We start from the raw sequence: 26813 nt of genomic DNA, 5'->3' as shown, positions 1-26813 counted from the left end.
TTAAATGTGGGACACTTCATTAATTTACATGTCATCCTTGCCATGATAATCTCTGTATTGTTCTGATTTTAGTGTATGTGCTGCCAAAGCAAGCACCTGATTATATTTTAAAAGCCAATAATTATTGGAGGAGAAAATAATTTAGGTTGACTTTAAGTATGTTGGTTGAAAACTTATTATTATTATTATTATTATTGGCTTTTCAAGGTAGGGTTTCACTATAGCCCAGGCTGACCTGGAATTTACTATGTAGTCTCAGGGTGGCCTCGAACTCATAATAATCCTCCTACCTTTGCCTCCCAAGTGCTGGGATTAAAGGCATGTGCCACCATGCCCAGGCTTTTCTCAAAATATATTTTTTATTAGTAGTAGTATGTACACAGTGTGTATACAGCCATGTTGGTACCATCATTAGCCTCTTCCCTGTCCTCCCCCCTCTGAAGGAATCCTCCTCATTAGGAAATGTGGGTCATGCATTGTGGGGGTATCCATCAGTTATGGGGAAGAGGCAATGTCTCTGTGCATAATCTCCCAACTCGTGGCTCTAACGATCTTTCTGCCCCTTCCACAAATTTCCCTGAGCCATGTTGGGTTCAATTTTGGGTCTGCTTCAGTGATAAGATCTTGGGAGCCTCTGTGTTTCTGGATATCTAGTTTGGTAGGAGTGTTCTCTGTGTGTATCTCCTTCACCCTTGTGCTAGTACCCGGTTCACCAAAAAAGCTCTTGCTCATTTCCCCAATTACTCTATGGTTTCAGCTGGGGCCCTGGTGCGGTGGGATGGGCTAATTGTCTCCTCAGTTCTGCATCCATCTGAAAAAGAGAAGCAAATTCTCCAACGGAGAGTGAAGTCAGCACCAGACAAATGGGATAACCATTATTATTTTAGAGAGAATTTAATAGGGGTAGGCCCTCTAGTAGCACATGATTGGTAGGAGCTTGATATTGGAGAGTGGGCTTATTTTTTGGATATGGTTCTGATTTGTTTCGCAGTTCCAGCTATGGATTCCATTCCACTGAGCAGATCCGTTAGTCAATTCAAAAACAGTTGGTTACCCACCATGGCTTTAAAAAAATAATTCAAAAAATGTAGAGAAATAATTTTAAAAATGAGAGAGAGAAAGGAAGATAGAGAGGGAGAGAATGGGCATGGTAGAACCTCTAGTCAATGCAAATGAACTCCAGACACGTGCATCGCCTTATGCACCTGGCTTTGAGTGGGTCCTGGGGAATCAAACCTGAGTCCTTAGGCTTCTCAAGCAAGTGCCTTAACTGCTAAGCCATCTCTCCAGCCTCATTATTCTTTTCCAGCAGCGCTGGGGATGGAATTCAGAGCCTCATAATGAGTGAGGTTTAAAGTATTTTGTAATGATGGAATCCACCTTCCTTCTTATCTATTTTATTTATTTATTTATTTATTTTTTGAGGTAGGATTTTGCTCTATAGCCCAGGCTGACCTGGAATTCACTATATAGTCTCAGGCTGGCCTCAAACTCACCATGGTCCTCCTACAGCCTCTAAAGTGTGAGTGCTGAGATTTAAAGTCTGGCTGGCTTGAAACTCACAATCTTACTGACTCACCCTCCCCTGTTTTGGGACTAGAGCTGTGCACCACTATTCTTCGCTTGTAATTTTAAGTCACTGATTCGATTACTATTCATTTTGGTTTCTACTACAAGCATATTTTTCCCCTTTAAAATAGCCAATTGAGGGCTGGAGGGATGGCTTAGCGGTTAAGGCGTTTGCCTGAAAAGCCAAAGGACCCAGGTTCAATTCCCCAGGACCCATGTTAGCCAGGTGCACAAGGAGGTGCACACATCTGGAGTTCATTTGCAGTGGCTGGAGGCCCTGGTGCACCCCATTCTCTCTCTCTCTTCCTCCCTCCCTGTTCCTCTGTCAAATAAATAAAAATAAAATAAAATATTTAAAAAATAGCTAAAAAAATAAAAATAGCCAATTGAGCTGGGTGTGGTGGCACACGCCTTTAATCCCAGCACTCAGGAGGCAGGGGTAGGAGGATTGCCATGAGTTCGAGGCCACCCTGAGACTCTATAGTGAATTCCAAGTCAGCTTGAGCTAGAGTGAGACCCTACCTCGAAAAACAAAAAAAAATAAATAAAATAAAATAAAAAGGTCCTTCATAGGAGAAGCACCAAGCTGCTGGGGATGTAGCTTAGTGACAAAAGACTTGTCCAGGAGGTGCAACATTCTAGGTTCAATCCCAAGTACCGCAAACAAAAAAAGAAACAAAAACAAAGCAAAAACAGCACAGGAGCATTGAAAGCCAATGGCATCTAGGGTTTTCTTTTGGTTTGCAAGCTGTTCTGTTTGCTTGTGGCGTTATATACTTCCTCTGTGGTGACTATTATTGACTTGCAAATCACAAGGGAGGTTAACTCTGTCCCTAGCAGCGTCATTTTGCCTGCAGCCATACTGAAGTGTCAAGGAAGCCATAGGTGGAGTTCAGATATTACTCACCCAGTGTTGCGCCCTGCTTGTCAACAAACTAGGTGACTATAACAGACTGTTTGTGCCACAGGGCCTTGTTGGGTCACTGTGACTGGCATGAGGCAGGGCGGAAGGCAGTGGCTTTTGGTGTTTCATAAAATGAAGGACTTCACCCTCTGTGGAAAAATGGAGAGAAGAGCTGGCGATGTAGCCCAGTGGTAAAGGACTCGCCTCGCGTTCAATCCCTAGCACAGGCAAAAATAAAGAGATTCTCAAGACTCACAAGAGACACTGGCGGCTACAGAATTCCACTGAATCCCCATGGTGTTTGGACAGCTAATGCATAAAAATGACTAACTCAAGCGTGGCCATTGAGGGAGGCTCTGAAAAGTTTGGAACTCTAACTTTATTTAAGTAGCAACAAAAGTGAAGCCAGAACTCAGGAATGCTGCCCAGGTCAGGGAGGGTAATAAGATTCTTTTTGTTTTGTTTGTTTTTCAAGGCAGGGTCTCAGACTAGCCCAGGCTGACCTGGAATTCACTCTGGAGTCTCAGGGTTGCCTTGAGTTGTTCATGATGCAGCTCCCACTTCTGCCTCCCAAGTGCTGGGAATAAAGGCGTGTGCCACCACGCCCCACTTGCAAGATTCTTATTAGCTGAGAAGACTGGAGCATTTCAAGGAAATAAGATGTTTGTTTCATCATTATAGGAGCATCAGGAATTGCCAGTCGTGACCTGGAAAAGGGATCAAGGCAGCAGAGATAACAAGGTGAGGGGTAAAATCTTGTAGGGAAAATGATAAGTTCCCTTAAACTGGCAGAGTAAGCGAGTGAGAGAGAGAGAGGGAGAGAGAGAGAGAGAGAGAGGAGAGAGAGAGAGAGAGAGAGAGAGAGAGAGAGAGAGAGATAATGGGTGTACAAGGACCTCCAGCCACTGCAACCGAACTCCAGATGCATGCACCACCTTGTGCATCTGGCTTACATGGGTCCTGGGGAATTGAACCTGGATCCTTTGTTTGTCAAGCAAGTGCCTTAACTGCTAAGCCATCTCTCCAGCCTGGAACTTCTCCCCCTCCCTCTGAGGTAGGGTCTCACTCTAGCTCAGGCTGACCTAGAATTCACTATGTAGTCTCAGGGTGGCCTCGAACTCACGGCAGTCCTCCTATTTCTGCCTTCTGAGTGCTGGGATTAAAGGCGTGTGCCACCACACATGGCTTTCATCTTTTTGTTAAAAAAGAAAAGAAAATATATATGTGGTTATTTATTTGAGAGAGACAGAGAAAGAGGAAAATATGTAGAGAGAATGGGCACACCAGGGCCTCCAGCCACTGCAAATGAACTCAAGACACATGTGCCACCATGTGTATCTAGCTTACATGGATACTGAGGAATCAAACAGATCCATAGGGTTTGCAGGCAAGAACTCCAGATGCATGTGTCACCTTGGGCATCTGGCTTATGTGGGTCCTGAGGAATTAAACCTGAGTCCTTTGGCTTTGCATGTAAGTGCCCTAACTACTAAGCTATCTCTCCAGCCCTCATCTTTTTTTTTTTTTTTTTAAAGTTTTGTTTTGTTTTAATTAAAAGCCTCTGGACTGATTCTCCTATATTTCTATGCCAGCCATGCTCTCTGGGCACAACCTTCGCGGAGGCACCAGGTGGATGGGCCTGTACAAGTTAGGGCAGCTCCATGCTCCACACAAGGACAGGAGTCACCCGCCCTTCCTTCAGCACTGTCCACCACAGGTTCTGGTCATTCCTGCTGCACAGTTGTTCGCTTGCTGTCTATGATCTCCCTCCAGTTGTCACTCCAGGAGAGCAGTCGTCTCCTTGTGGGGGGCAGGGCCAGGTGCTGATTGTGGCAGCAGGTGAACAAGATGTGTTCCCAGGTTGGGGTCTCTTCTAGGCCTTGAATTGTGTCCTTGTCATCAATGAGCAGGTCCCCTGAGACCACTGTCTTGTCCCTTGTCAGGATAATGCGCTCCACAAACTGAGGCCCCAGGTTCCGCTCCACCCAGCGGTACTTCTCACTCACACAGTGGTGGTACTTGAGCAGAGGGCTGGTGCAGATGAAGACCTCCGTGTCGTCCATGGCGTTCATTTCCCGCAATGCTTCCAAGGCCCCGGGGATGGGCTCCAAGTCCAGGAAAAAGCCTGGAGCTTCGTACACACTGGCCACTTTATCCGCCAGGTCGGGCCGCAGGGCTCGGTACTGCTCTCGGGCCAGGAAGCCGCGGCGCTGCTCCAGCGGCACGTGCGGGTCGCGGGGGAAGCGGCGGCGGAAGCCCTGCAGGAGGCCGGACTCGAAGTCGGCCAGCACGCCGTCCATGTCCACCAGGACGCGCCATCCGCCCGGGACCGAGGAGAGGGTCTCCCCATCTTTTTTAATTTTAATTTTTTTTTCAAGTTGGGGTCTCGCTCTAGCCAAGGCTGACCTGGAGTTCACTATGTAGTCTCAGGGTGGCCTCGAACTCACGGTGATCGTCCTACCTCTGCCTCCCAAGTGCTGGAATTAAAGGCATGTGCCACCATGCCTGGCTCAGACTGGCCTTTTTTTAATGAGAAAAAGCGAGCCAGCGAGCGAGTGAGAGAACTGGGGCACTGTGGCATCCAGCCACTGCAGTCAAACTTCATGTGCCACCTTGTATGCGTGTGCCAACATGAGTCTTTAGGCTTTTCCTTTTTTCTTTCTTTTTTGTTTGTTTTTTGAGGTAGGGTTTCACTCTAGTCCAGGCTTTTCAGGCAAGAGCCTTAGCTGCTCTAGCCATCTCTCCAGCCCCTGCATTCTGTTCTTTTGTTTTTGTTTTTTTGAGGTAGGGTCTTGCCCTAGCCCAGGCTGATCTGGAATTTACTATGTAGTCGCAGGGTGGCCTTGAATTCTTAGCAATCCTCTTATCTCTGCCACCCCAGTGCTGGGATTAAAAGTTTGCGCCACGTCTGGCTCTGCATTCTGTTTTTGATGTGCTGGGAAGTGTGCAATTGTTTTCTTGATCTCAATCTGAAGACTTCTGTGTCTTTTTTTTTTTTTTTTTTGACAGGGTCTCACTCTGTAGTCAAACTTTGCCTGGAATGCATTTTGTATACCAGACTTGGAACTTGCAGATCTTCCTGTTTTTGTCTTCATAATGCTGAAACTGTAGACTTGAGACACCACACCAGGCTGGTTTTAGAAACTTTATTCACTTCTTAAAATTTTCACTTCTTGGATGAAGAATTTTTTTAATGTTTCTCCCTTTCCCTGTACATATCAAAATCTAGCTTCTTGGATGTGAGACCTGCCTTGGTCCAGGGGGAAAGGCAATGAGCTGTGGGTATAGGCTTCCTCTAAAGCCAATGAGTTTGCTTTAACCAATGCGAAGTTTTGATCTTAAGAGAGTAATAAATTCTTGTTACATCTGCAAATCAGCTCCCATAGTTCTTACAATTTTTTTTTTTTTTTTTCGAGGTAGGGTCTCACTCTAGCCCAGGCTGACCTGGAATTCACTCTGCATTCTCAGGGTGGCCTTGAACTCATGGTGATCCTCCTACCTCTGCCTCCCGAGTGCTGGGATTAAAGCCGTGCGACACCATGCCTGGTTTTAGTTCTTACAATTTTAAGTACATAACTAAACTTGTTCTTGGTTGCTAATTAAGGTAGCGTTTAATAGGAAAATACATTTGTCGCAAATCTCTCATTCTGGGTAACCAGACATAGTCAATGCTTATAAGTAATTTCTGATCTACAACTACATTAAAACCACTTAAAATAAACTTGAATGGTTTATTTTAAGCGTCCATGTGTATACACACGCACATTTTTTAGAAGCAGTAGGGCTTAAGTCATCATACGTTAATGCAATAATAAAGGGTTGGCAACTCCTGTTTGGGGAAGAGTTGACTAAAGCTTTGGGCATTCCGAAACCTTCGCAAGACAATGCCTAGCATTCATTTATCTTGGCCCGTTGGCACCAACACAAGCTCGGGCCCGAAATCCTTCAGCTCTGGCTCCAGGTCCGAAATGTTGTTGTAGCTCATAGGCACAGAGACCGTGGAGAGAGTCAGGGGAGTCGCGGCAGCCCCTCTCCCGCTCTTCCGTTTGGGGTTTGGAAGGAAAAAAAAAAAGAGGTCGGAAACCTTTCCAGGCAAGCGCCGTGGCTTGGAAGCACTCCGTGCAGCCAGCAATACTGTTTACGTTCAGTTCCCAGCTGAACTACAACTCCCGAGATGCACCGAGGGCCGCCGGAGGGGTCCGGGGGCGGGGCTTCCTGTTTGGCCCAGTGCGTCTGCGCGCCAGGTGCCATCTTACTGGCTGCCGCCGCCTCGTGCGATGCGCGTCACGACGACGCGGCGGCGGCGGTCGCGGCGGCGCTGGCGCGATCTGGACGCGGTACTGCTGTGGCGGCAGCGGCGGCGGCGGCGGCTCCACGGGCGGGCGGCCCCCTCCCTCCTCGTCCCCCCCGTCCTCCCCCTTCCCTTGGCTTCCCGAGGAGCCCGGGACGCGCGGCGAGGCTGCGGCCGACTCGGGCTAGGGTGTGTGGAGTACGAGCGCCGCCTTCTTCTTCTATCTTCCCGGGGCGCAGCGGAGAGCGGGAGCCGGAGCCGGGACGAGGTGAGGGCCGAGGGACAGGTGTCGCCGGCGCGCGGGGCGGCGGGCAGCGGCCTGGCTTCGCCTGGCTCGCAGCTGCTGTCACTGCCGGGAAGCCTCCGAAGCCCCTCGTCCCCGCCTACCCCCGGCGCTGTGCCGAGACCCTTCCCGGGGGAGGGGGGTGGAGGGGAGAGAGACGACCCGCCCGACCCTGGGTCCGTCCACTCGGAGCCTCCGGTCACTTGTCGGCGTCGCACCGGCCGCGGGCTCCGGCCCGTAGCGCTCACTTTGCAAGGGGGCTGCGGCTGCAGGAAGGCTGCGTGGTGCCGCCCGGGCCGCCCGCGCGGGGCAGCTGTCCTGGGGGTCGGTCTCCCCCCACCACCACCCCGAGCTCCCTGGGCCCGTTTGCTTCCATCTGTCAGCGTTAGCTCGGTAGGAAGGAGGGGATTGCTGGCAACGGTTGCAAACGTAACTTTTCAGGAGTGTGCGAGAGAGTTTGGATTAGAAAACTCATGCTTCCCCCTCCCTTTCGCTCCCCCTTCTTGGCTTTTTGACCTTGATTGAAACGGCTGCTCCGGGAAGAGTTTGACAAGTTCACGAGAGTGAATTTTGGGGGAGAGTTTTTTCAGTGTCCAACTTGGGATAGGCTGCAGAGCTTCATTGGAAGTTTTTGGTATTGGTTTTAGTAGAATGATCTTTGCTTTTCTTAACTAATTAATTAATTTTTGATTCTACATGTCTCATTTGTCCTTCCTGTATTTCCCAAAAAACACTGTCCACTCCTGCTGGCCAAGAAGCCAGTTAAAAATATAACGTCTTGGCGCTGGAGAGATGGTTTAGTGGTTAAGATGATTGCCTGCGAAAGCCTAAGGACCAAGGTTCGATTCCCTAGTACCCGCTTATATAAGCCAGATGCATAAAGTAACATATGCATCTAGAGTTCATTTACAATAGCTGGAGCCTTTGGTGTGCCCATTCTCTCCCCCACTCCTCTTGTCTGTTCTCTCTCTCAAATAGCATTTAAAATTACTTAATCAGAAAACTGTTCCCAATGAAGTGGTTTTTTTTTTTTTTTTTTTTTTTTTTTTTTGAGATAGCCTCTGCGCTGCAGCCCTGGCTGTCTTGGAGCTCCTGTATAGTTTAGGTGACTAAAACTCAGAAATCATCTGACTCTCGCCTCCCGAGTGCTCTGGCTACAAGACGTGAACTCATACCACTATGTCATACCCCAATAAAATGTTAAGAGATAAATCTTATTTTCAGTCTTTGTTTCAACTTTGCCACAGTGCTGCTTGTGATGATTGATCTATAAACTAAAATTCATTGCTAGTTGAGACTTAACACACATATAGTGGCAGTTCATTGGTGGTGCATTATGAAATTAGAAAAAAATTCAAATTAGGGTCGGAGGGATGGCTTAGCAGTTAAGGCATTTGCCTGCAAAGCCAAGGGACCCAGGTTTGATTCCCCAGGATCCATGTTAGCCAGCTGCACAAGTGGGTGCAAGCTTCTGGAGCTTGTCTGTAGTGGTTGGAGGCCCCGGCGTGCCATTCTCTCTCTCTCTTTCTGTCAAATAAATAACTAAAAATTAAGAAAAAGAAATTTAATTAAAAAAATTCAAATTAGGGCTGGAGAGATGGTTTAGCCATTAAGGCACTTGCCTATGAAGCCTAAGGACCCAGGTTCGATTCCCTAGTACTCATGCAAGCCAGATGCGCAAGGTGGCCAATGTGTCTGGAGTTCGTTTTGCGGTGGCTGGAGTCCTTGATGGGTCTGTTCTTTTTCTATCTGCCTCTTTCAAATAAATAAGAAAATAAATAATTTAAAAAATTAAAAATTAAATCTGAAAGGCACCTTTCCATCTTCTTTTTGTAACTGCCTACCCACCAGTATATGTTTCTGTCTAGGCTTTGGGCTGCTTAGTAGCAGCTTTTATCTTATAAGGAGGAAAGTTAAGATTTCCAGAGGTTAAAGAGTTTGTGTTTTTCAATTCTTGGACTTATTATATGAATTTATAATTGAATGGCTCTTTTGCATGGATAATACCAATTTATCTAGTGTGCTTTCTTTTGTATAATTTTGTTCTTTAATTTGGAGATTGACAATTTTTGTAGGCCACAGACCAAATCTTGCCTGCTGCCTGTTTTTATAAATAAAGTTTACTGGAACGTAGTCACATGCAGTTGGTTAGGTATTTATTATCTGTGCTTGCTATTGCGGTACATGGCTGAGTTAAGTTACATAGTTGTGTCAGATTCTTAGGGACTTTAAAACCTAAAGTATTTATTACCTAACTCAATAGAAAAAAAGTTTTCATATTAAAAATGATGCATAGTCAAAGCTACATGTGGTTTTATTCCTATAATCCCAGCATTTGGGGGCCAAGGCAGGATTGTGAGTTTGAGGCCAAACTGAGCTACCTATAGAAACCCTGTCTCAAAAAAGGAGGCATATTCATTGTGCAAATTTAAAGGAGTGTTTAAATATAAAAAAGCCTAAAGGAGAAAGTAAAGATTATCTGGAATTGTACTACTCACAGGAGTTTTCCTTTCTTCTTTCCCCACTTCCATGTACTCTTACCTCTCTCTCTTTCTTCCTTAAAAATTTTTATTTTTAAATTTTATTTATTTATTTATTTATTTGAGAGAGACAGAGAGAGAGAGAAAGAGGCAGAGAGAGTGAATGGGCGCCCCAGGGCCTCCAGCCACTGCAAATGAACTCCAGATACATGAGCCCCCCTGTGCATCTGGCTAACTTGGGTCCTGGGGAATCGAGCCTCGAACCAGGGTCCTTAGGCTTCACAGGCAAGTGCTTAACCGCTAAGCCATCTTTCCAGCCCCCTTTTAAAAATTAAAAACAAAATTTAAAATTTTTTTATTTTGGGTTTTCCCAAGGTATACATTCTGTCTCTAGCCCAGGCTGACCTAGAATTCACTCTGTAGTCTTAGGATGGCCTTGAATTCATGGTGTTCTCCTACCTCTGCCTCCTGAGTGCTACATGCACCGCCATGTCCGGTTTCCTTCTTTTTCTTTTTCTTTCTTTTTTAAATTTTTTTTTTTTTTTTTTTTTTTTTTTTTTGGTGAGGCAGGGTCTTTCTCCAGCCTAAGTTACTCTGGAACTTTGTAGCTCATTTGGCCTGGAAGTTGCAGTGACCCTACTCCAGCGCGAGCCACCATACCTGGTTTCTCCGGATCTTTTTTGATGATTGATTATGTAGACTCTCTTGGCCTTTTTTTTTTTTTCTTCAATTTTTTGATGTAGCCCAGGTTGATGTGGCATTCACTATATAGCCTCAGGCTGCCTTGAACTCACTGCACTCCTCCTACCTCAGCCTCCTGAGTGCTGGGATTAAAGACGTGGACCACCACGCCCCCGGCTCATTCCCTTATTCCCCCCCCCCCCATTTTCTTGAGGTAGGGTCTTGCACCAGCCCAGGCTGACCTAGAATTCACTATGTAGTCTCAGGGTGGCCTTGAACTCACAGTGATCCTCCTTCCTCTGCTTCCTGAGTGCTGGGATTAAAGGTATGGACCACCACGTCTGGCTTTTATATTCATTTTTCAAAATTTGTCATCAGGGTGTAAGAGTGCACACCTTTAATCCCAGCACTCTGGAGGCAGAGGTAGGAGGGTTGCTATGAGTTCCAGGTCAGCCTGAGACTACACAGTGAACTCCAGGTCATCTTGGGCTAGAGCGATACCCTACCTTGAACCCCCCCCAAAAAAAACCCCAAAACATTTATGTATTTACAAGTGGGGGTGTGTGGGGGAGACAGAAAGAGATAGAAGGAGTGTGCCAGGGCCTGCTGCCACTGCAAACAAACTCCAGGGGCATGTGCCATTCTGTGCATCTGCCAGTCCATACATTGTTGATATTAGTCATGATATTATATAAAGCTTTAGAAGCTTATTAGAACAAAAATGAGTGCTGTGGCACATGCTTGTAATCCCTGTACTTGAGAGGTGGTGGTAGGAGGACCAGAAGTTCAGGATCATCCTTGCCTACAAAGCCAGTCTGAGATACCTGAATATATGAGACCCTGTCTCTAAAAGGAGGAGGAGGAAAAGGGGGCTCAGTGGACAAGATGCTTGTGCACAAGCATGGTGTCCTACGTTTGGATCCCCAGGACTCTCATACATTTGTGAAGCCAGACGTGGTAGAAAAGCATCTAATCCCAATACTGCTACAGTCAGATGGAAGGCACAGAGGAAGAATCTTGAGAAGCTTGTGGGCCAGTTAGTCTGGTGTATGCAATGGCGAGCAAGATACTCTACCCCAAACAAGGTAGAAGGCGAGAATTGACCTCACATGTGCATGCCTGAAAACATCCCCCCCACCATAAGAGACCAAACAAAATTGGGTGTGGTGGTGCATGGTGGGAAGCAGTGAGTTTGAGGCCAGCCTGGGACTACTGAGTGAATTCCAGGTAGCCCGGGTTAGAGTGAAGGCCCTATGTTGGAAACAACAATGGAAAAATGCCCTAGCACTCATAAGGCTGCCTTAGGATGATCTCCATGAGCTTGAGGCCAGCCTGGGGCTAAATAGTGAGTTACTGGTCAGCCTGGGTTAGAGTGAGACCCTACCTCAAAAGCAACCACCACCCCTCAAAGAAAAGGTAGATGCAGCAGTAGCTGATTAAGGCAATAACTTTGAAAAGCCAAATTGACGTGATTCTTTTTTTTAATTTTTGTTTATGAGAAAGAAAGAATGGATATGCCGGGACCTCTAGCCACTTCAGTTGAACTCCAGATGCATGTGCCATCTTGTGCACATGCGTGACCTTGTGTGCTTCTGTCACCTTGTGCACCTGGCTTCTGTGGGTTCTGGGGAGCCAAACCTGGGTCTTTAGCCTTTGCAGGCAAGCACCTTAACCCCTAAGCTCTCTCTCTCCAGCCCCCCTTTTTTGAGCCAAGCCCAACAGACTGGTCTTTTTTTTTTTTTTCTTTAATGAGAGAGAGAATTGGCATGCCAGGGCCTCCAGCCACTGCAGTAGAACTCCAGATGCTTGTGCAATCTTGTGAGCTTGCGTTGCATTTTGTGTCTGGATTATGTGGGACCTGGAGAGTAGAACATGAGTCCTTAGGCTTTGCAGGCAAGTTCCTTAACCGCTAAGCAATCTTTCCAGCCCCCCCTTTTTTTAAAAATTATTTGTGAGAGAGAGAGAGAGAGAATGGATATGCCAGGGCTCCCAGCCACTGCAAACAAACTCCAGATGTGTGTGCCACTTTGTGTATCTGGCTTACCCAGGACCTGAGGAATTGAACCTAGGTCCTTTGACTTTGCAGGCAAGTGCCTTAACTGCTAAGCCATCTCTCTGGGCCTGTTTTTTGTTTTTGAATCCCAGCACCTTAAGAAAAAACGTTAAGAACACAGAGTCACTATAAGCAGTTCTTCTATTTACTGTCTAAACCACTGTCTTTCAGTCAGTGTACTCAGCTAACTAATTTGTTTCTTTTCTTTCTTTTAGTTTTCCAAGGTAGGGTTTCATTCTAGCCAGGCTGACATGGGATTCACTATGTAGTTTCAAGGTGGCCTTGAACTAACTGCCATCCTCCTCCCTTAGCCTCCCTAGTGCTGTGATTAGAAGCATGTACTACCATGCCCACCTAAACTATTTTTTTTTCTTTTTGTGATTTTTTTCAGGTAGTGGCTTGCTGTAGCCCAAGTTGACCTGAACTTCACTATGTAGTTTCAGGGTAGCCTTGAACTCAGGCAGTCCTCTTACCTCTGCCTCTTGAGTGCTGGGATTAAAGGTGTGTGCCACTAAGCCTGGCTCTTAAACTACTCATTTTTACTTATTTATTTTTAAAGTATTTTATTTTATTTATTTATTTGACAGAGAAAGAGGGAGAGAGAGAAAATTGGCACACCAGGGCCTCCAGCTACTGCAAATGAACTCCAGACACATGTGCGTGCTTGTGCATCTAGCTACTATGGGTCCTGGGGAATCAAACCTCTGTGTCCTTTGGCTTTGCAGGCAAACACCTTAATCACTAATCCATCCCTCCAGCCTTCCTAAACTATTTTTAAAGTATTTAGTGGGATGGAGAGATGGTGTAGCTGTTAAGGCACTTGCTTGTGAAGCCTAAGGACCCAAGTTCGATTCCCCAGTACCCACGTAAGCCAGATGCACAAGGTTGCACAATCATTTGGAGTTTGTTTACAGTGGTTCCAGGCCCTGGCCCACTCCCCTATACCCTGCCTCTTCTGCTCTTTCAATTAAATAAGTAACATATTAAAAAAATAGATTCAAGTCATAATTGTAGAAAAGCAGATCCTTCAGCTTCCGAGGAACATTACCTAGATGGAATAGGTGTCAGCAGAGTCTAATCAGCTGTTAATGTATTAGCTTGTTTCTTTGCTGACTTTATTTGGTTATTACTTGATTTCTCCACATTGGTATCTGGTGAACATTATACTGCTGTAGAAAGCTGTCAATGTCAACTTGTGGGTCTGCTTTTCTATGACTGCCGGAGGTTGTTGGACAGCTATTTTTGTTTTTGCTGGACATGATGGCTCTTGACTGTGTTTGCAATGAGCAGTTCTCTGACACTGGCTTTTTTCTTTTCCTGGCTGTGGGATGGAATGTGCTTCCGAATATGACCAGAAATAGTACTTGGGAGCTCAGCAGGTTGTACCATCTTGGCTTACAGCAGTGTTTTTAAAAAATAATATTTGTGAGCCGGGCGTGGTAGTGCATGCCTTTAATTCCATCACTCGGAGGCTGAGGCAGGAGGATCGCCTGCCACGAGTTTGAGGACACCCTGAGACTACATAGTGAGTTCCAGGTTCGCCTGGAGTGACAGACAAAGACGCAGGTAGAGAGAGAGAATGGGCACGCCAGGGCCTCCAGCCACTGCAAATGAACTCTGGATGTGCGCGCCCCCTTGTGCATCTGGCTAACGTGGGTCCTGGGGAATGGAGTCTCGAACCAGGGCCCTTAGGCTTCACACTTAACCACTAAGCCATCTTTCCAGCCCTTACTTTGCTTTTTAATAGTTCTTTAGTATTTTATTGAAATGGATGTGTTTAATATCGTATTATTGGATATTTAGATTAAGTATATAATCATATTGTTCCTTTGCATTATAGGTATAATTACATGGTCAACTCCACCTCATAATTTTGTAGTAGTTCATTCCTGGGTTGAATTGAAATGCATGTTCATTTTGATGTATGTTATCAGACTGCCATCCAGGAAGAGTACAGTAGTGTAAACCTGCCATCTGAAATGTGGGTGAAGACTGGCATCTTTTTTTGGGGGGGAGGTTTCGAGGCAGGGTCTCACTCTAGCCCAGGCTGACCTGGAATTCACTCTGTAGTCTCGGGATGGCCTCTCACAGTGATCCTCCTACCTCTGCCTCCCAAGTGCTGGGATCAAAGGTGTGCGCCACCACGCCCGGCAAGACTAGCATCTTCATGTCATTGCTATTTGAAATCTTTGCATATTTGAGGGTGACTGCCATTTGTTGTAGAGTCTATCTTATGAGGTATGTATGTATATATGTTTGTTTGACAGAGTCTTAGAATGTAGCCCAGGCTGGCCTTGAACTTGTTCTGAGTGCAGGGTTACAAGCTTGCTAGGTGACAATTCTTTTGTTGTTGTCGCTATCACTCAGTGTGTGTGTGCGTGTGCATCACGGTGCACATATGGAGGTGAGAGGATAACTTTCAGCCCTGTCCTTGTCCTACATCTAGTTTGATGCAGTCTTTTGTCTCTCTTTTTTCTTTTTTTAAAGAATAGTTTTATTTATTTATTTGAGAGAGAGAGAGAGAAAGGAGGGAGGGGAGAGAGAACAAGAAGAGAATGGGTACATCAGGTCCTTCTGTCTGTGCATGGGTTTTTACTTGAACCTGGGTTGTTAAGGCTTTGCAGGCAAATGCCTCAATCTCTGATCCTTCTCTTCAGCCCATTGATGCAGGGTCTTTCATTGTTCACAATCCCTTTGCTAAGCCAGCTGCTCTGTGAGCTTGGAGTTAATTCTGTCTTTGCCCCCTTTCTTGTCTTTGTTACATTGGGATTGCAGAAGCCAACCACAGCTTTCAGCTTTCACACGGGCTCTGGGGATCTGAACTCAGGTACTCAGAGTTGAGCAGCAAGAGCTTTATCCACTGAGCCGTCTCTCTAGTCTAGCTTTCTTTTCAGGCTGAGGATTACTTTAGGTGGGGTGTGCATTCTGCAGTTCTTCGGTACTTCATTAGTTGGAACTGCTCCACCTGTTAGCTTTTCTACATGGCTCTTGAAAGCATGTGCTTTTGCTTTCCCTGATAAAAAGGAATCTGGATGACTGCTTAGTAGGGTGTGTAAGCTCAGATAGCTTAGTGATAGAGACCTGTTCTGAGACACTCCGTGCGATTCAACATTATGTGCATAGGGTAGAGCGTACTTAGCTAGCCTGCATGGCTAGGTCATTTACTTGACACGAGTTCTTGAGGCAGTTGAGAGTCGGCAAACACGGAGAAGTGAAGCTGCTGCTGGAGTGACTTGGCGTATACTTCCAAGCTTTGTTGTAAATAAGTTGGAGTACACTCTGAAATAGCAAGAATATGGTGCGGTCTGCGCACAAGCCAGTAACAGTCAGTTGTTATTAAGTAGTAAAACCATAAGCACTTGAATAATGCTTTGTGCCATCACTTCACCAGCTGTGAAGTCACGAGGCAATAGAGATTTCACAGCTCCATTACAACCCCGTGAAACTGCTGCTGTGCATGTGTTTTGTCACTGACTGTTGTCTTGTTCAAAAGCCTTTATATCTGCTAGCAGTCTTGGTATTAGCAAGTAGTGAATAGTCGCTTATGTATTATTTTGTGTGGACACGTGTAATGTGTGTGGTTGCATATGGAGGCCAGAGTGTCCTCCTCAGTTGTTGTCCAGCTTAATTATTTTTTAAAATTTTATTTAGTTGTTTGAGAAAGAGACAGAGACAGGTAAAGAGAGAATGGGTACGCTGGGCCTCTAACCACTGCAGACGAACTCCAGGTGCACTTGTGCATCTGGCTTACGTGGGTTCTGGGGAATCGAGCCTGGGTTCTTAGGCTTTGCAGGCAGGTGCCTTAATTGCTAAAGTCATCTCTCTAGCACTCCATCTTCATTTTTATGTCTTATTATTTATTTGAGGGGGAGAGGGGAGGTAGGCAGACAGACAGAGATAATGGGCACACATCAGGGCCTCCAGCCACTGCAAATGAACTCCAGACTCATGCACCACCTTGTGCATCTGGCTAACATAGGTCCTGGGGAATTGAACTGAGGTCCTTTGGTTTTGCAGGCAAACGCCTTAACCGCTAAGCCATCTATCTCTCCTGCCTACATCTTAGTTTTTTGTTTTTTTTTTTAAATTTGCCGGGTAGGATCTCGCTGTAGCCTAGGGTAACCTGGAATTCACTCTGTGCTCTCAGAGGGCCTCAAGCTCACATCAGTCTTCCTACCTCTGCCTCCTAATTGCTGGAATTAAAGGTGTGTGCCACCATGCTGGGCTCTATCTTATTTTGCAAGACAGAGTCTCTAACTGAACCTGGAGGTCACTGCTTTGACTAGACAAGCTGGCTAGCAAGCCCTGGGGGCCTTCCTGTTTCCTTTTACCCAGTGCTGGGATTGTAAGTACTCACTGCTGGGCCTAACATTTTCCATGGATGCTGGTGATCTGAAGCCCTTTACCCACCGAGCTCTTTCCCTAGCTATTAGTTTATTTTATTTTAAAAAAGATTATATTTATGTTGAGAGAGAGAAAGAGAGACAATGAGAATGGGTGCTCTAGGGCCTCCAGCCACTGCAAATGAACTCCAAACATGTGGGCCACCTTGTGCATCTGCTTTATGTGGGTCCTGGGGAATCAAACTTGGGTCCTTCGGCTTGTAGGCAAGTGCCTTAACCACTGAGCCATCTCTCCAGCCCTAAATAGTCTTTTTTAAAAGTTAAACTAGGGGTGGGGAGGTGACTTAGTGGATAAAGCGCTTGCCACGCAATTCTGGTACTAGAGTTTGGATACACAAATTCCATCTGAAAAGGTGGAAGCTTCTAGGAGTGATGGCACACATCTTTAATTCCAGCACTTGGAAGGCAAAGGTAGGAGGATCACTGTGAGTTTGGGGCTAGCCTGGACTACAGAGTGAGTTCTGGGTCATCCTGGGCTAAAGTGATACCCTGTCTTCAAAAAACAAACAAAACAAAAAGCTTGAAGCTTGTGGCAGGCTTTTTTTGTAATCCAAGTGCACAACAGTACAGCCAGAAGGGAGGTGGAGACAGGAAATTTCAAAAGTAAACAATGAAAGATCCTGCCTCAAAAATGAGATGGAAGGCAAGGACTGACCCCAAAACTGTCCTCTAACCTCTAGACACACACTTTGGTGTTTAATTTCCCACAATTACACACAATAAATGAGTTAAAAAACAAAAACAAAAACACCCGAATTAATTCTTCCTCCCTCCTTCCTTCTCCCCTCTCTGTCTGAGTCAGGGTCTCATTTTAGCCCAGGCCTACCTGGAACTCACTTTGTATCAGTTTAGAGCTTCAGGCTTTCCTTGAACTCAAGGGGATCCTCCTGCTACAGCCTCCTGTGCTTAGATTATAGGAGTAAGCCAACAGACATGGCATTTCTTTTAGCTGACTGCTGAATGAAGTACTTTAATTTTACTTTAAAAAAATAAACCTTTCAAAAGTCTGTGTATAAAAAAAGTATAAACTTGAAAAACTGCATATAAATTTGTCTTTTTTTTTTTTTTTTTTTGTTTTTTCGAGGTAGGGTCTCACTGTAGCCCAGGCTGACTGTGGAACTCACTGCGTAGTCTCAGGGTGGCCTGGAACTCATGGCGATCCTCCTACCTCTGCCTCCCAAGTGCTGGGATTAAAGGCTTATGCCACCACACCCACCCCTCAGATTTGTCATCTTGATACATTTTTAAAAAATTTTTTTAATTTTTTAAAAAATTTATTTGAGAGTAACAGACATAGAGAGAAAGAGGCAGATAGAGAATGGACATGCCTGGGCCTCCAGCCACTGCAAACAAACTCCACATGCATGTGCCCCCTTGTGCATCTGGCTGATGTGGGTCCTGGGGAATTAAGCCTCGAACTGGGGTCCTTAGACTTCACAGGCAAGCGCTTAACTGCTAAGCCATCTCTTCAGCCCTTTCCTTCTCTTTTTGAGGCAGGGTCTCCCTGTAGCCCAGGCTGACTTGGAACTTACTCTGTGGTCCTAGGCTGGCCTTTATCCTGCTATGTACTCACTGTCCCTAGAGTAATGGGAATAAAGGTGTGTTGTGCCACCACATCTGGCCCTCCCCCCCCCTTTTAAATAAAGAAGAGCTTTTAAAACATAGTATTTATGGGGCTGGAGAGATGGCTCAGCAGTTGGGGTGTTTGCCTGCAAAGCCTAATGACCTGAGTTTGATTCCCCAATACCCATGTAAAGCCAGGTGCACACGGTGGTGCATGCATCTGGAGTTCACTTGCAGTGGCTGGAGGCACTCATGTGCCCATTCTCTCTCTCTCTCTGTTGGATGTGGTGGTTCACTTGCATGAAGGTCAGAGGACTCCAGGAAGGTAGAGTGTCTGTGCTCCACCTTTGAGACAGGCTCTCTTGCTTCAAATGAACTATCAGACTGCAAGGGAATTTTGACTAGCTGGCCCACAAACTTTATATTCTGGCTCTGCATCCCATTGTGCTAGGTGCATTGGGATCACAGATGTGTGAACCACTTTGTATCCAGTTTTATATGGGTGCTGGGGAATTGAATTCAGGGCAGCAGGTTTTGCAGGCAAGCATCTTTAACCTGTGAGCTAGCCTACTTGATGTGTTTCTACATGTACATTTTGAATTCAGAAATTGGAAGTTGAAGAATTAATTAAATAGGGAATTTCTTTTACAGTACTTACAGTTTTTTTTTTGGGGGGGGGGGTTGAGGTTTCCAAAGCAGGGTCTCACTGTAACCCAGGCTGACCTGGAATTCACTGTGTAGTCTCAGGGTGGTCCTGAACTCTCGGGGTTCCTCCTACTTCTGCCTCCCAAGTGCTGGGATTAAAGGTGTTTTACTACATCTGGCAATCCTTACAGTTTTGAAGTTGTCAGAGTATACTGTATACTAGATGGAGATGTCTGTCTGTTAGTGATATTTTAACTTGGCTTACTTAGAGAGCATAAGCATCCACACAGAAGGATGTGGTAGATTTTTTTTTTCCCTTCAAGGTAGGGTTTTACTGTAGTCCATGCTGACCTGGAATTCACTTTGTATTCTCAGGGTAACCACCAAGTCAAGGCGATCCTTCTGATCCTCCTCCTTCTCCCCCCACCCCCAGTGCTGGTGATAAAGGCATGTACCACCACGCCCAGCTGGATGTGGTAGATTTTTAAGGTTAATGAATCATTTATTTAGTTTTAAATATTTTTATTTATTTAAGGCAGAGATAGAAGAGATACACACAGAGAGAGTGGGTGTACCAGGGTCTCCAAACACTGCAAATGAACTCCAGATGCATGCACTGCTGTATCTGGGTTTATGTTGGTACTGAGGAATCAAACCTGGGTCATTAAGCTTTGGAGGCAAGTGCCTTACGTGCTGAGCCATCTCTCCAGCCCTTTATTTATTTATTTATTTATTTTTGTTCATTTTTATTTATTGAGAGTGACAGAGAGAGAGAGAGAGAGAGAGAGAGAGAGAGAGGGAGGGAGGGAGGGAGAGAGGTAGATAGGTAGAGAGAGAGAATGGGCACGCTAGGGCTTCCAGCCCACTGCAAACGAACTCCAGATGCGTGCGCCCCCTTGTGCATCTGGCTAACGTGGGTCCTGGGGAATTGAGCTTCAAACCGGGGTCCTTAGGCTTCACAGGCAAGCGCTTAATCGCTAAGCCATCTCTCCAGCCCTATTTTTTTTTTTTAATTTTAAGATACTTTTATTTATTTGCAAGCAGAGAGGGAGAGGGAGGGAAGGAAAAGAGAAGAGAGAGAAAAAGGGATGTGGTAGATTTTAGTGAAATGTTTAAATTGGGCATCACATAGAAAGTTACTTTTTTTAAAATTTGACTTTGACATTATTTTGTTTCCTTTTTCTTCTTTTCAAAAAATTGTTTTTATTAACAACTTCCATGATTATAAAAAAAATCCCATGGTAATACCCTCCCTCTACCCACTTGCCCCTTTGAAACTCCATTCTCCCCATCTCAATCAGTCTCTCTCTTTATTTTGATGTCACGATCTTTTCCTCCTATTATGATTGTCTTGTGTAGGTAGTGTCAGGCACTGTGAGGTCATGGATATCCAGGCCATTTTGTGTCTGGGGGAGCACGTTGTAAGGAGTTCTATCCTTCCTTTGGCTCTTACATTCTTTCTGCCACCTCTTCTGCCTTGGAAGGTGTGATAGAGATATTGCAGTACTGAGCGCTCCAGTCAATTCTTTCCAGCACCATGATGCCTTCTGAGTCATCCCAAGGTCACTGCCATCTGAAAAGAGAAGATTCTCTACCAAAAGTGAGAATGAACATTAAGGGAAGTGCTTACTGGGCAGTTTGATAAGCATAGTATATACATTTAGTCAGACAGCAGCAGACGTTACACCCCTAGGGCTCGTGACTACCCCTGTTTTAAGTTTTCAGTATCAGGGATGTATTCCCTCCCATGGAGCAGGCCTCCAGTCCAACTGGGGGGCAGTTGGTTTCCACCATGACAGATGTGCCACTATTGCACCCATTGGCTCATTTGTCCTGGCTGGCAAAATATAAGGCTTGCAGTATCCACTGTTGAGTATATTCACTGGTGATTTCTCTCTCCCCCATTGAACTGCATGCAGAATGGCTTCTTCCAACTTTGTCAGCTTGTCTACTTGGAGGAGATTATCAGCTCAATTCCAGCATGATTTCTTGGTGGCCTTGCAGTCCAAGTATGTGGAGTCTTCAGCAATAGGGTCTTACCATCTATTCCTGGTGGGAAACCAAGGGCCTTGGCAATGGCCTATAATGTTTTGGAGGCATCAGGGACCTCCCTGGCCGAAACTCACTGGAAGGTATCCCATCCCTGGCACTAAAAATTTTCTAGCAACAATCTACGGCTCCTGAGTGTTTCATTGTCCAGAAACGGAGGATTCCATATGATTTATTTATATCCTCTTAGATTTTGATTACCCCTCCCTCCACCTTTCCTATACTCAATCTCTTCCCCTGTCCTCACTTTGGGCCACCTTACTTGGTTTTTAAGTTTTTAATGTGTGTGAGAGAAGAGAGTAAGTGTGAGAGTGAGAGATTTGGTACGCCAGGCCTGCCAGCCACCGTAGCTGAACTCCAGATGTATGCACCTCCTTGTGGGCATGTGTGTCACTGCATTTGGCTCATGTGGGACCTGGAGAGTTGAACATGAGTCCTTAGGTTTCACAGGCAAGTGCCTTAGCCGCTAAGCCATCTCTCCAGCTGTATTTTTAATATTTTAATTTTTATGTATTTGAGAGAAAGAAAATAAGCAGAGAGAAAGAATGGTTGCACCAGGGCCTCCAGCCACAGCAAATGAACTCCAGATGTATGTGCCACCTTGTGCATCTGGCTTATGTGGGTCCCGGGGAATCAAACCGGGGTCCTATCTCTTTACAGACAAGTGCCTTAACTGCTAAGCCATCTCGCCAGCCCCACCTTATTTATTTTTGTGTGCATGCGTGTGGTGTATGTGTTTATGTGCCGCTGTGCCACTCCGTGTACTTACCTGCGGGTGAGTGTGCTTGTCTGTGGTGGCCAGAGTGGAACGCAGGGTGTCCCACTGCCATTGCTCTTCTGCCTGTTCTTATTTGGGCCAGATTCTCTTACTGATACTGGAGCTCGTCTTTTCACAGGCTCCAGCAGTTCTTGGGTCTCTTCTTCCCTATGGGACTGGGCTACAGACACGTGGCTAAACCCTGCTCTTTACATGGATCCTGGGGGTCAACCTTGAAGAGGTCCCTCATGTTCTCATGCTTGCATATGAGGTGCTCTTAACCACTGAGCCATTTCTCCAACCCCACCTTATCATTATTATTATTTAAATTTTATGTGTCCATTTTGAGGGATAGAGGCAGATAGAGAGAATGAGTGCACCTGGTTCTCCAGACACTGCAAACAATCTCTAGATGCATGTCCCCCTTGTGTATTTAGCTTATGTGGATACAGGGGAATCAAACCTGGGTCCTTCAGCCTTGCAGCAAACTCCTTAGCCTCTAAGGTATCTCTCTAGCTCCCCATCTTATTTTTATAAATTTTAATTTTTTTATTGACAACTTCCATAATTGTAAACAATATCCCATGGTAATTCCCTCCCTCCCCCCCTTTTCCCTTTGAAACTACACTCTCTATCATATCCCCTCCCTCTCTCAGTTGTATTTTGATATCATGATCTTTTTCCTCCTACTAGGATGATCTTGTGTAGGTAGAGTCAGGCGCTGTAAGGTCATGGATATCCAGGCCATTTTGTGTCTGGAAGAGCATGTTGTAAGGAGTCCTACCCTTTCTTTGGCTCTTACATTCATTCTGCCACATCTTCCGCAGTGGATCCCCACCTTATTTATTTATTTATTAAAGAAGTCTCTTCCTTTTTAAAAGAATGTTTTATTTATTTACTTGAGAGTGACAGGCAGAGAGAGAGAATGGGTGCGTTAGGGCCTTCAGCCACTGCCAGTGAACTCCAGATGCATGCGCCACCTTGTGCGTCTGGCTTACGTGGGTCCTGGGGGATCAAGCCTCTAACCAGGGTCCTTAGGCTTCATAGGTAAGCGCTTAACCACTTAGCCATCTATCTTTATAGTCCCCTCACCTTATTTTTTATTTTTATTTTTGATTTTTCTAGGTAGGGTCTCACTCTAGCCTAGGCTGACCTGGAATTCACTAGTCTCAGGCTGGCCTTGAATTTACAGCCAGTTCTCCTACCTGTGTCTTCCACGTGCTGGGATTAGTGTGCTGTCACCATGCCCGCCTTTATTTTTTGAGATAGTTTCTCACTGAACCAAGAGCTCACCCATTTGGCTAGACTAGCTAACCATTGAAAGTGAAAGGGTGGTCCTATCTACACCTCTCCAACATAGGAATTACAAACATGTACCACTGTGCCTGGCTTTTACTTGGCTTCTGGGGATCCAAACTCAGGTCTTTCTGCTTGAGTGACAACCACCTCACTATCTGACTCATTTCCTCAGGTTCCTAACTGTGTACTTTGTTTTATTTTATTTATTTATTTATTTATTTTCGAGGTAGGATCTCACTCTAGCCCAGGCTGACCTGGAATTCACTATGGAGTCTCAGGGTGACCTCAAACTCACAGCAATCCTCCTACCTCTGCCTCCCAAGTGCTGGGATTAAAGGTGTGCGCCATCATGCCCAGTTTATTTTATTTTTTCAAGGTAGGGTTTCACCCTAGCCCAGGCTGACCTGGAATTCACTATGGAGTCTCAGGGTGGCCTCCTTGTGGTGATCCTCCTACTTCTGCCTTCTTAGTGCTAGGATTAAAGGCTTGTGCCACCACACCTGGCTTTGTTTTATTTTTTTCAAGGGAGCCCAGACTGGCCTCCAACTCACAGTGATTCTTCTACCTTAGCCTCCTGAATCCTGGGATTAAAGCTGTGGGCCACCGTACTTGGACCTAACTATGTATTTTTATAATTGACACCTAAGTGGGAAAATACTGTACATCTTGCCTTGTATCCTGCCTTTTTCATTTATAAGTAGATTATAGCAGTTGGTCAGCAGATACAGGTTATTTAATATATTATTATTTTTAATTTTTTTATTTATCTGCAAGCAGAGAGAGAGAGACAGAGAGAATGGTTACACCAGGGTCTCCGGCCACTGCAAATGTACTCCATATGCTTGCAACACTTTGTGCATCTAGCTTTATGTGGGTACTGGGTAATCAAACTCAGGTCGTTAGGTTTTTCAGGCAAGCACCTTAACCACTGAGCCTTCTCTCCTGCTCACATTACTCTTTTTTTTGTTCATTTTTATTTATTTATTTGAGAGTGGCAGACAGAGAAAGAGAGGGAGGGAGGGAGAAGGGGGGGGAGAGAGAGAGAGAGAGAGAGAGAGAGAGAGAGAGAGAGAGAGAGGGAGGGAGGGAGGGAGGGAGGGAGGGAGGGAGGGAGGGAAAGGGCGAAAGGGCGCGCCAGGGCCTCCAGCCACTGCAAACAAACTCCAGACGCATGCGCCCCCTTGTGCATCTGGCTAACGTGGGTCCTGGGGAATCGAGCCTCGAACCAGGGTCCTTAGGCTTCACAGGCAAGTGCTTAACCACTAAGCTGTCTCTCCAGCCCAATTCTTTTTTTTTTTTTTTTAAATAGGGTCGTCTTCTAGCTCAGTCTGACATGGAATTCTCTAGTTTCAGGCTGGCCTTGAACTCATAGTGATATTCCTCCTCCTGCCTTCTAAGTGCTGGAATTAAAGGTGTGTGCTACCATGCCCAGCTCTAAATACATTATTCTTCTTTCTAAGTACTTGTTAAGTTTTCTGTTGCTTGAGTGTATAATAATGTAACTCATGTCTTTTCCCAGCACTCAAATAGTGTATAACTTTTTCTAAAATTAATTAATTAATTTAATTTTGTGTATAACTTTTCTTTCCTTAGGGTCAACTCACTATCCTGGAAATCCATTCTCCCCAAAAGAAGGGACAGAAAGAAAGACCACTTTGTAAGAAAGGTTTGTGTATCCCATGAACCAGCCAGCAGAAAATCGATTGGAGTGCATCAGGACTCCAGAGCCAGATATAAGGCTCAGAAAAAGCCACCAACTTGATGACACGAGGGGAGATAATAATGATACCCACCAAGGAAGTTTGGAGCCCATGCTAGAAGCATCTGTTTATTCTTCCCATCATAAAAAAGTAAGTTAAAGTTGAGAGGATGACAAACACAGTGACAGTTTATGGGGATGAGGGATGGTGTTGAAAAATTCATATATGAAAAATTCATATGTGACTGGAGAAAGGATGGGGGTGTTATATTTTCTGTTTAACGTTTTTATGGCTGTGCTTGACTGTTTTCTTGGGGGAGTAGTGCTGAGAACTAGACCCAGGAACTTACACATGTTAGATAAGTGTGTGTACCACTGACTCCCTCTCATATATGAGGAAGAGGCAGAGAGAGAGAGAGAGAATGGGCACACCATGGCCTCTAGCCACTGCAGAGGAACTCCAGATGCATGTGCCACCCTGTGCATCTGACTTGATGTGGGTACTGGGGAACTGAATCTGGGTCCTTAGGCTTTGCCGAAGGAAAGTGCCTTAAGCATTAAGCCATTTCTCCAGCCCTCTTTGTTTTGTTTTTCAGCTTAAGGTTTCTTATTATTTGGTTTCAGTTACATCTTTCTGCTGGTGCTTGAAATCATAATCTGTTTTATCTTCTTTAAGGGAGAAGTCGTCTTTGTTTTTGGTTTATTTTTTATTGATCACGTCCATAGTTATAGACAATACATCTTGATAATTCCCTCTCCTCCCTCACTTTCCCCTTCACAGATCTACTTTCATCATATCTCCTCCCTCTCTCAATTAATCTCTTTTATTTTATTTTGTAGTTTTCTGACGTAGGGTCTTGCTGCAGCTCAGGCTGACCTGGAATTCACTATGTAGACTCAGGGTGGCCTCAAACTCATGGCAGTCCTCCTACCTCTGCCTCCTGAGTGCTGAGATTAAAGGCATGCACCACCATGCCCAGCTGTCTTTTATTTTGATGTCTTCATCTTTTCCTCCTATTATGAGGGTCCTATGTGGATAGCACCAGGCATTGCGAGGTCGTGGATATCCAGACCATTTTGTGTCTAGACAGTTTCACCGTAAGCAGTCTTACCCTTCTTTTGGCTCTTACATTCTTTCTGCAATGGACCCTGACTCTTGGAGGGTGTGATAGAGATGTTTCAGTGCTGGACACTACTGTCACTTCTTCTCAGCACTATGGTGCCTTTTGAATCTTCATAGAGGTCACCACCATCAGAATAGAAAAACTTTTCTAACTCAAAAGTCAGAATAGCATTCATATATGGTTATAAATGTTATGTATCTGGTGTCAGTTGTGACCTCTCCATTTTCATTTTTAATCTTGTTAATTGTGACCACCTTTTTGTTGTTTTGTTTAAACTTTGATCAAATTAGCCAGTTTTTTTTTAACTTGTTTACTTTTTTGAAGACGGCTCTTAGATAGTCTGTCTCTTTTTAAACTTTATTTTATTTGCAAAGAGGGTGAGAGGGAGAATAAGAATGAAAATGGGTGCCAGGGCCTTCAGCTATTGCAAATGAACTCCACTCAATGCACTGCTTTGTAGGCGTGATGGTGCTGGGGAATTAAATCCAGGTTGTTAGGCTTTGTAGGCAAGCACCTTAAACACTAAGCCATCTCTCCAGCCCTAGTCAATCTTTTACCTTGTTTTCTTAATTTCCAGTTCACCAATTTCTGCTCTGATCTTGATTATTTCTTTCTGCCTTGAGATTGGATTGTTCTTGTTTTTCCAATGCCTTTAGGTTGATGGTTAAGTTATCAATTTGGTGTCTTTCTCTCGTGCGCATGAAGGCATTCAGTACTATGAATTTTCTCCTTAGAACTGCTGTCATTGTGTTCCATAAATTCTGGTATGATGTGTTTTCTTTATCATTCAGTTCTAGAAACTTTACAGTTTTCTCTTTGATTTCTTTCATGATTCATTCGTTGTTTTTTTTTTAAATTTTTTTTTGTTTATTTTTATTTATTTATTTGAGAGTGACGGACAGAGAGAGAAAGAAGCAGATAGAGAGAGAGAGAGAGAGAATGGGCACGCCAGGGCTTCCAGCCACTGTAAATGAACTCCAGACGCATGCGCCCCCTTGTGTATATGGCTAATG

General features: G+C 45.1%; 2 protein-coding genes and 1 pseudogene across 2 annotated transcripts in view; 1 reads left to right on the top strand and 2 right to left on the bottom strand.

Annotated features, from left to right (window-relative positions):
- LOC123455876 lies at window positions 1-96 on the bottom strand (annotated as a pseudogene).
- Window positions 97-4164: 4068 nt separating this feature from the next.
- LOC123455754 (5'(3')-deoxyribonucleotidase, cytosolic type-like) lies at window positions 4165-6458 on the bottom strand. Its single transcript, XM_045137266.1, has 2 exons — window positions 6393-6458; window positions 4165-4815 (listed from the first exon to the last, which is right to left on the bottom strand). The coding sequence occupies exons 1-2, from the start codon at window positions 6456-6458 to the stop codon at window positions 4198-4200; spliced, it is 684 nt and encodes a 227-aa protein (XP_044993201.1). The 3' UTR covers window positions 4165-4197.
- Window positions 6459-6864: 406 nt separating this feature from the next.
- The window catches only part of Adipor2 (adiponectin receptor 2), a 49368-nt gene continuing 29419 nt past the window's right edge, over window positions 6865-26813 (top strand). The window contains exons 1-2 of the mRNA XM_045137521.1: window positions 6865-7032; window positions 24571-24827. Of these exons, the coding sequence (XP_044993456.1) occupies window positions 24657-24827 (171 nt within the window). The 5' untranslated portion in view covers window positions 6865-7032; window positions 24571-24656. The remainder of the gene's footprint in view (window positions 7033-24570; window positions 24828-26813) is intronic.

Source organism: Jaculus jaculus, chromosome 18 (genome assembly GCF_020740685.1).
Source record: "Jaculus jaculus isolate mJacJac1 chromosome 18, mJacJac1.mat.Y.cur, whole genome shotgun sequence".
Classification (NCBI taxonomy): Eukaryota; Metazoa; Chordata; class Mammalia; order Rodentia; family Dipodidae; genus Jaculus; species Jaculus jaculus.
This window is presented reverse-complemented; position numbering and strand designations above follow the sequence as displayed.

Bases quoted from the DNA above. Each gene is read 5' to 3' on its own strand.
- LOC123455754 (XM_045137266.1), bottom strand. From the start codon at position 6,458: ATGAGCTACAACAACATTTCGGACCTGGAGCCAGAGCTGAAGGATTTC. The intron at 4,816-6,392 runs GTGCCAACGGGC...AAAGATGGGGAG, and splicing joins TCGGGCCCGAGCTTGTGTTG to ACCCTCTCCTCGGTCCCGGG.